Here is a 9,814-nt window from a genome sequence, read left to right as displayed (position 1 = left end):
TTATCGCAAATAGATATTCGACAATTCACAATACTATACTATATCATTGCTCTTACTGAGGCGCTACATAACTATTCACTTTGTTGCATTGTTTTATCTTTTCTATGTCAGCATTTGGATATTGTTCTTTTACAGCTTCAAGATCCAAATTCGGGAATTTCCTTAGTAACACTATGACACGATTATTTTCACGACTGAAAGAAGATAAAGAGTTTGTTCCAATAAAATCCACACAAATAAGTTGACTTCATGCAAATAGACTGAAATATATATTAAATAAATAGGTAAAAGTAGTTGCTACACACTTTTTTGCTCTGCGTTTTTCATTCCATATTTTCTCTCTATATAATCGCAGGAACTTCCGAACTGCATATCCACCAAAGCCAAACTGATGTGTTTTGTGCCATTTTGTGTTCATGAATTTTGGAATTGCATATTGACGCATTCGATAATAAAATCTTATACCTAAAACATGATAATAAATAAATAAAGATTTTCCTTGTTTATAACCTGAAATATGTGAAAAAAGATCTCATATTGTACATATAGAATAAATAAATAAATTGTACATACAGAAACAGAACAAGTGGTTTAATAAAAAAAAATTTTATACTTTAGATAAATTGCATCTTACCTAGGCGATTGTAGGTTAATCTTCCAGGTCTCTCTCCAGTTTCACCAGTCTCAAGCAAATGGTAAGCTCTGTTTCTTTCACGGACTATTGTCTCCAAGTTATTCATGCTATCTTGGACCTTGTCTAAGCGCTCTGGATTTGGAAAAATTTCATAAGCTTCCTTATAAGCTTGTTCCATGGTCATAAGCATGTTACGTTCCTTCAATAACACAAACCTATATTTGTTCAAATGTATCAATTTAAGAAATGCAAAAAAGATAAAACCTATATGTGAACAGTTTAGCATAAATCAATGCCTTACCATAATTTGTGAAGATCTGAATTGCTTTTTAATCTTAATTCATCCTTTTTCCAAGACCGACCAACCCTTACTTCATTTTGTCCCCAATGTTTTGGATCATCAAAAAATTCCATTAAGTCACGACGTTCTGGTGTAATATGTATGAATGCACAATGAAGAGATGATGTTCTGCATTAAAAAAAAAATACTTAAATCATTCAAAACTCCAATCTACACTTTTAACATCGTATTTAATGTTAAAAGTACTATATTAGTAGGTTTTATATTAACAATTATTCATATTATACAGTATCAATTATACAGGTTAAAATATAATTATCTTGCGGACAATTTTACAAAGCATTGTACAAAGCATTGTGTTTTTATATTACATATTACATATTACATGACATGCATCTTTGATATGTCTTTAAATTGAAAAAAACATTTCAGAAATTAACACTGATTACAACCGAGTTAAATACATTCAGATAATAACATCGAACTATAAGTAAAACAAACTGAAGAGCGATGTAATACGAACCTGCGACGAAACGCATGTTTAGGAGAAGCGGTAATATTTGGTGTCAAAGATAAATTCGTGAAGAGTTTTGTTACATTATTCACACTCTTCGAAACTTGCATTGCTTTCGTGAGCGTCGCCATTTTTTATTACGAGGTGACCGTTCTGCTTCTGCAGGCAGCGGATTCTGGGTAAATCAGGGCGAACCTGGTTTCTCCGCTTGCCCACTTGTATGCTTGTATATCCGGCCGATAAAACAATATTCAATTTTAGTATACTCAAGGATTTTTCGATATTTTCAAATACAATCCACTGTGTTCTATCGGGATATTAAAAAATAAAAAATTCGACTGAAACGAATAAAAAGTTTATAGATTGAATATAAATTCGTAACAAATCAGGTTGAATGCTTCCAGAACCAATCGACAAGTCAGTCAAAAACTAAATAAAATAACGAGTCTAATAATCCCGTAAACATTTTATTCAACATTTTATTAAACATTTTACTGACTCATTGCACCAGTTCAGCTAAAAACCAGTGCAGCTAAAAAAGAACACAGAAGAGAAACATTGCGTTGTGATTGGTACATTTCCGAAGATGGATGGAAATACACCAATCAGAACGCAGTATTTTCATCCAGCAAGCAATCTAGCACGAAACAAGCACAGTGTGCCGCTGGCTTTAGTTTATAAGGAATACCATTGTAACTAAAACTAAAGCACCGACGAGATAATAGGCCTGTTCGTTTTGTCTGCATTCCTGAACTGGTGCATTAAGTTAAAGTGAGACAAACATAGGTTTTCTCACTTCAACTTGTTGCACCAGTTCAGCAATGCAGACAAAACGAACAGGCCTAATATCAAGGGTCTGTTCTTTATAGCTGCACTGTTGAACTAATACAATAAGTTAGAGTGAGAAAAAATATAGTTGTCTCATTTTAACTTATTGTACTAGTTTAGCAATGCAGCTATAAAAAACAAACCCCAGATAGTATCTCGTCAGTGACCAAAGTTTCCGAAACTGATTTCGGAATAAGCCTAGGTGTGTTCTTTTCAGCAGCACTACTGCTGCTGACCTGATATAATAAGTTGAAGTGAGGAAAATATAGTTATCTCACTCTAACTTATTGCACCAGTTTAACTAGGAGCAACTAAAAAGAACAGATTTACTCCCTCATCTAACCTAACCTAACCTAGCTTTATATTGTAACGGAATTCATGTACTAGGCGCGTGTTTATATTACACACATGTTATACATTATTATTTATCTTAAACATTAGTCGAGAGATAAGATATAAATTGTGACACATTCGTTTATCTCCTTATTTGAAGAAGAACACTTTTACAATATTAAACAAAGATGTTGCGAAGTGTTTTAAAATTAAAATTTGGTTATGACAATTTCAAAAGTGATATTCAGAAACAAGCCACTATTGCAATTGACAGAGGTTTTTACATAAAATTTATTACTTCCAAGATATATGTAGTCGTTTGTGAAAAATATTTATTAGTTAAGAAATATAAGAAGATAAAGAATTGATATGATAAAAATATGATAATTTTAGGGAAACAAGATGTATTTGTATGTATGCCAACTGGTTCTGGAAAGTCTCTCTGTTTTCAACTACCAGCAATAATGAAAGAACAAGTCACAATAGTGTTTTCCCCACTTTTAGCCCTCATGAAGGTATTTTTCAAATATGACATGAGTATAGATTAAGAGTCTTATTTTTCACACTTTCATACATCTTATATATTGGTTTAATTTTCTTTCAGAATCAAATAGATTTTTTAGTGAACAAGAAGATAAATGCATGTTCCTTGAATTCTACTACATCAAGTAAAGAGAGGAGTATGATTATGAAAGATCTTATGTCAAATGCTCCTAAAATCAGATTGTTATATGTCACTCCTGAAATGGGAGCTCAGCCACATTTTCAGGTATTCCTTTGTGATTCACTTAGATTTTCTTAGGTATTATGATATGTCCAGTAAAAATTATCAAACCTTCATTCTTCTTTGATATATTGATATATGATAAATTCAATATACTTTTATAATTTATAGTTTAATTATTTTTACATATATAACATGAACTATAATTTTAAGGCCCAGTTCCACAACTTGCTTTAAACGGAGTTTAAAGCAAGTTGTGGAACTGGGCCTAAGATGTTAATTTTTATGAAAAGTGTTAAAAGTCTCAAAATATTTAATTTGCTCACTATTTTAATTTATAGGAAATTATAACTCACTTGAGAAAAGCAAAAGCACTCTCATATTTTGTTATTGATGAAGCTCATTGTTTAAGTGAATGGGGACATGATTTTCGACCAAGTTATAGACAGCTAGGAGTGTTTAAGAAATTGTGTCCTGATATACCTGTAATTGCATTAACTGCAACTGCTGCAAAGCAGGTATCTCAAAAAATATCAATATTTGTAATTTTATTAATTTTTAAATGTTTTATATGACTTATACTGTTAGATATATTGGCACATATTTTTTACATGTTTTCTTTTTGTTTGAGGTAAAAGATGATATTCTTCAAAATCTGCATATGAAAGATCCCTTAGTATTTTCTCAGCCAGTGTTTCGTCCTAATTTATTTTATGATGTGTGGTTCCTAGAAACATTGGATAAACCATTTGTGCATCTAAAAAATTTTATTTTGGATGCCCTTGGACCTTCAGACAGTTCTATTCCCATGGTGAGTTAAATTTTATCATTGTATGATATAATACTGTATATATATTATTACCATAATATTCATCTAACAGTTCAGTACAGTGTGATATTTTAATAAATATAATACTTTTAGGACAAAAGAAATTGTGGTATTATTTATTGTAGAAAGAAGGAAGCTACTGAAATTGTTGCACACAAACTTAGTCTCTCTGGTATTGCTACGCTTGCGTATCACGGAAGTATGTATGATTTTTATAACAAATTGACAATTGAACTTGTACACAATATGTTATTTTAACATTTGAATAGGCTTGAAAGCTCAAGAACGTAATGAAGTACAGAATAAGTGGACGTCTGGTGAAGTACCCGTTATTGCGGCTACATGCAGTTTTGGAATGGGTGTTGATAAGGGACCCGTCAGGTAATTGTTGCACAATGCTTGTTACAGAAACATAAGAAAACGATATTAGAAAGAAATAAACATATCTTTATAATCTATATATTTTGCAGATTTGTAGTTCATTGGACGGTGCCGCAAAATATCGCAGCATATTATCAAGAATCAGGAAGAGCTGGCAGAGATGGTAATTCGGCATTTTGCAGGGTTTATTTTAGTAATGAAGAGTTTGGGCCAATTTCGTTTCTCATTAAGGAGGAAATCACAGGAAAGAAAACTGAGCTCGTGAAAATTAAGTGGGCGAATTTTGAGAAGAGCGTTGCATATTGTTTGGAACCAAAGTATGTTCAATAAATATCACAGTCAAATATTTTCCCTCTAAATATTCAGATAATTATGTTCACATGCCACATTAGGTGCCGACATGCAGTGTTTTCCAAGTATTTTGGAGATTCTCCACCACTGTGTAAGAATAGATGCGACGTGTGTAAAAATAAGGATGAAGTGCAAGCAAGGATTTCACAGTTTGAAATGTGTCAGACGAGATCTCGAAAACCCAGAGGCAATTTGGGTGGTGTAATGCGAGCAAACCACGATGACGATGAGTATGAAGAAAAATTATTCCATTAGAAACTTGAATATATTTTATGTGTTTTAAAATAATTATCATAAAATGATTATTATAAATTATGCTACTTTGTACAGTTGTAACAATATGTTTGTCGAGTCGGAAGAGCCAAGAGAGAAAATAATAGCGGCTGAAAAACGAGAAGCTAAAGAACTTATTATGCAGCAGTTTGCTCTCCGACGTGGTACATCACAGGAGGACGAGGTAAATTTATTATAAGCAAATTTTCTCATTTACTTCTGCGTTTACATTTTATTTCCTCTAGATAAGACGTCAGAACATCGAAAATGCAAAAAAAGCACACGTTCGTGCAGCCAGTAGCACAGATAGAAAAATAAAGGGCTTAACTGTTCAGGCAAGACGTTATGCTATTTTAATAATAATATTGAAATTACTCTTGAGTATGCGATCGATGATAGTCTCATTATTTTCGTGCAATCGTGCATTATTTTTAGATGCGGGAACATCTTTACAATGAATTAAAGGCGACTTTGTGCGAAAATTACCAACATTCATGTTTTGAAGTTAACAAACAACTTCAGGAGAAAGATATGCACGATATGACTAGTAATTTGGAATATAAAATATTTTCTAATACCAAAGTACCAAACAAATACAAATTTGATATGTCCAAATTGGTACGTATTACTTTCTGTAGACATACACAGCCTTCAGATGTAGATAACTTTAAAAAAGAACTTTTCCAAAGTTGGGACATTTCGAGCACGAAAGTATAAATTATTTGAAAATATTAGTTACTATTTTATACAAAATTAACGCAGAAAATTATATTTATATATTTAAATTTTTGTGCAATAAATTTTTTTATTTTACTTATTACTCATACACAGATTTCGTCGGTACGAAAATGCACCAATAGTAATACCGTATATGAAGCAATACGTGATTATAACTGTACTGAGTCTCATAATGTAGAACTTAATGATTCTAACATTGGCGATATATCCAATATCATTCAAGAATCGGATACAGCCGAAGTTGAATCTAATAGTAATGGTTGCCTGTCGAATGAAGTTAATAAAAGTACTTTTACCTCTGCTTTCAAAACTGCATTAGAAATTAGAAACGAGGAAAGGTTACAAACATCTGTAAACAAAAGTGAAACGATTCGACCTACGAAATCGCTGGTTAAAGATGTTATCGTTAATCCAATAAAAAACCAAATATCTGTTACCAATGATTCCAGTAATGTACAAGAAAGTACATATAAAGACAATGTACCACAGATGCAGATATCGAACAGTTTCGTTTGCATGCGAAAAATTTATGAAAGCAATACATATTTATCTAAACCAGGTACAAGTTCCTCGAGATCAAAAACCCGTAAGAGTAAGATAGATAAGAGTACAAAAAAAGCGGGTAAGTCCGTTTACGAGCAAATTTTAGCTTCAGCGCGATCGCCCTTTAAGACTACAAACGAGAGTTCGAATTTACTCGTAACAGAATCAAAAGCTTTTGACAATATCGTCGAGTCTGTTAAAAATAAAGACAAGAGTATTGAGGGTAAAGATAAAAATAAAAGATGTCGCGAATCTATCGAGCGTCAGGAAGACGACGTGCAAACAGTAAAGAAAAAACGAATCAGACATAGAGACGATAAGAGTAATAATTATACATCCGATAAAAATACCACAGGTGATAAAATTGACGAAGAAGTCGTTAGAAACGACGTACATACAATTATTAACATTGATGTCACAAATCAAGATTCTTTGGTAATGAAAAAAGACAAAATAAAAATAAGGCAACACAATGAGAGTTCAGGAACTAATACAGAATTAAAGAGAAACAAAGAATCTACCCAATCGACTCATTCGAAACATCACACAGGCAAAAGTAATAGTAGATTAAAAGTGCCGGCAGACAAGGCTATGCAGTTTAAAACAGCGGAAATTTTGAAGTCGTACCTGATGAAATATTACCCATCAGAGCGTCTTCCAGATAGAGCAACGTTCTCAAAAACTTGTCGAGAAATGCACTACAATATGCTGAAGAAGAAAATATTCGGTGAGACAGTTTCTTAAGACCTTACGTTTAATATTATTATACAGGGTGTCTTATAACTAATCTGGCAGAGCTCGTGGAGGCATAAAAATAACGTGTCAAAATAACACACTCGGATTTGCGTTGTATCGCGATTATACCTAGGAATCAATTTTATGCCGAGTATCATTGGTGCACCATTGACAACGATGGTCTTCTTTTCACAATTGTACGATACAGAACTTTCAGTTCCTTCTGTCGTTAATATACCACTGACAAGAATTACGATATAAGACAACAATTTATGCATGATATATGGTAAAAATGTTTGGTCCATGATACAGCTTGCAAATGAAATATGAACGATACAGAGAAATATTAACTGAAAATATTAACACTGAATCTAATTCATCAAGGTTTATGGTTAACTTAAACAAAATTGTGCTTTTTTCAATCAAAATTTCTTAATCGTTCTCTCTCTCTCTCTCTCTCTCTCTCTCTCCCTCTCTCTCTCTCTCTCTCCCTCCCTCCCCCTCTCCCTCCCCCTCCCCTCTCTCTCTCTCTCTCTCTCTCTCTCTCTCTCTCTCTCTCTCTCTCTCTCTCTCATTTCGTCAGAAAATGGGTTCATTCAACCAAACATATTTTCCGTGTAGACTTGAATAAAACAATAGGACACGATGAGTCTCTACGCGAATTCTATCATACTCTAACAATTAAATATTCTCCTAACGATAGAGTACAATAGAGTACGATGAAAAGTGTTCATCGTACTCTATCTTTACGCGATATCATTTCTTTCGGATCCGATGCAGCGAAACGATAGATTGCGATAGAAAAGGATGAGAATCTCTGTAGATCTCATCGCTCTCTATCGCTTTCTCCTTTTCGATGTTTTCCTTGATCAAAGAACTTTTGAATCTTGAACTTTACAATTCAATATGAGCTATCTGTGGTACCTCATAAAATAATCTCATAATTGTAATCGCGAATATTCAGCGGCCATATCGGCGCGAGCTTAGACGCGGTGCGGCGGGATGTAGGAGCGGCGAGGTAAGGACATAAACATTGGCGCGTCGTCCTTCCTCTCGCCGCGCGCCGGCAACAGTTCCTTTGTCGACTGGGCAGTGCTCTTTAGCCTGAGCGGCTAGATGCTCCTCCCATAACGTCTCGACGTGCACTCATTCCTCAGATTTCTGTCATTAATAACTCGATAATTATTGCGAATCTCACAAAACGATATGGGACTTTTATATTTGTCTCAACCCGCTCTATGTCTCCACGAGCTCTGCCAGATTAGTTATAAGACACCCTGTATAGGATATCAATTAACGGATACTAGAAAAAAGAGTCTTTCAAAATACGAATGATGTTCTATTTCCAGATAAGGAAGGGATACATGATTTTGTTGTCAAATTTATGACCCAAACCTGAAGAGTTATTTTATTTCAAATTCAATCTACTTTCTTGTCTACTTTGGTCCACCGAACAACGAGAGAAACACTCAAAGCAATCAGTTCAATTGTGAATAAATTTTCTTTTGTACTTATACAGTTTTTAATGTATTTATAATATTATTGTACCTACAACTGTGTCTATAATTTAATACTATGTATAATAATCGTTATATCATTGTAATTATGGAAGAAAAATAAATTTGCTGTATATCGATGCATTATATTGTTATAACTTTTTTTATTATTTTGACTTTCTTCCCATGTACTACAAATTTTTCATAAAGTCTATTACATTATCACATTTTGCAAATATAAAAAAATGTTTTCTAGATTTATGTAATATATGAATATATATATATATATATACATACATGAATGATATAACAAATGTACCCATATTTCTAAGTGTCATATGCGTGTTGTAAATGATCTACATTATTACATTATGCTAATTAACATAATTTATAAAATTATATGTATGCGCGCGCATATATGTATATTTATTTGTGTATGTAATTAAAATTAATATTAAATGTATGTTTAATTTAAGATTTTCTTAATTAGTATCGCACAATATAATATATAAATACGGCAAGATGGATTGAAAGCAAAAAATGTCACATTGAGCTCTATCAATTATATCCATATACTTATTTATATAAACAACATATAAAATTGTAATCACTATTTTATTAAAATAGTATGCAATTTCCTTGATTTTTATTAAAACTAATGTAAAATCTATGAAGAGATTATTTCCATTTCTACGAAAGATAAACAGCTACTTATCTATATCAATATTACTTCTCTGCAGTTATTTACTAATCTATTATTTACATATTTACAGAGAAGCAATGCGAAATAAACGTAACAATGCAGACTACAAACGTATTACTCTATATGGAATGAAGTGCAATTGCTTTTGTTGCAACGTGACGATTATTATTGTCGATAATTTGTGAAATTATATTTCTAAATATACATACTAAATAGACATACACATAGAGAGATCGTAAATTTAATATATTTTAATTAAAATTTGAGCTTGATAAAATCGACATGAGTATGCATTTCTATCTTTATCTTAAATATATATTTATATCATTATTTTTGTTTAACAGGTTTCAATACTATTCCTGGATTAGATGATAAAAAGAGCAATGAACCGGCAACAGATATGGCATGTGATTTAATATGTAGCAATTGGC

At 32.3% G+C, this 9,814-nt stretch overlaps 2 protein-coding genes across 3 annotated transcripts; one reads left to right on the top strand and one right to left on the bottom strand.

Moving 5' to 3' along the window:
• On the bottom strand, positions 1-1,769 carry mRpL47 (mitochondrial ribosomal protein L47). The gene is made up of 5 exons (XM_011156726.3): positions 1,459-1,769; positions 936-1,103; positions 635-849; positions 306-465; positions 1-194 (listed from the first exon to the last, which is right to left on the bottom strand). Exons 1-5 carry the CDS (start codon positions 1,578-1,580, stop codon positions 53-55), a joined length of 807 nt encoding a protein of 268 aa, XP_011155028.1. The 5' UTR covers positions 1,581-1,769; the 3' UTR covers positions 1-52.
• An 884-nt stretch (positions 1,770-2,653) lies between these two features.
• On the top strand, positions 2,654-8,816 carry LOC105192530 (ATP-dependent DNA helicase Q5). Of its 2 annotated transcripts, XM_011156727.3 has the most exons (14): positions 2,655-2,886; positions 3,004-3,125; positions 3,215-3,379; positions 3,676-3,852; positions 3,966-4,145; positions 4,257-4,362; positions 4,433-4,544; positions 4,634-4,861; positions 4,937-5,125; positions 5,226-5,352; positions 5,414-5,503; positions 5,604-5,786; positions 6,000-7,176; positions 8,534-8,816. In XM_011156727.3, the coding sequence occupies exons 1-14, from the start codon at positions 2,799-2,801 to the stop codon at positions 8,581-8,583; spliced, it is 2,994 nt and encodes a 997-aa protein (XP_011155029.1). In that variant the 5' UTR covers positions 2,655-2,798; the 3' UTR covers positions 8,584-8,816. The 2 variants fall into 2 exon arrangements, with proteins under 2 accessions (XP_025161408.1, XP_011155029.1); XM_025305623.1 differs by lacking the exons at positions 5,414-5,503; positions 5,604-5,786 and having other exon boundaries at positions 2,654-2,886.
• The last annotated feature ends 998 nt before the right edge of the window (positions 8,817-9,814 follow it).

The sequence above is a fragment of the Harpegnathos saltator genome, unplaced genomic scaffold (assembly GCF_003227715.2).
Source record: "Harpegnathos saltator strain DR-91 unplaced genomic scaffold, Hsal_v8.6 scaffold705, whole genome shotgun sequence".
Lineage (NCBI taxonomy): Eukaryota > Metazoa > Arthropoda > Insecta > Hymenoptera > Formicidae > Harpegnathos > Harpegnathos saltator.
This window is presented reverse-complemented; position numbering and strand designations above follow the sequence as displayed.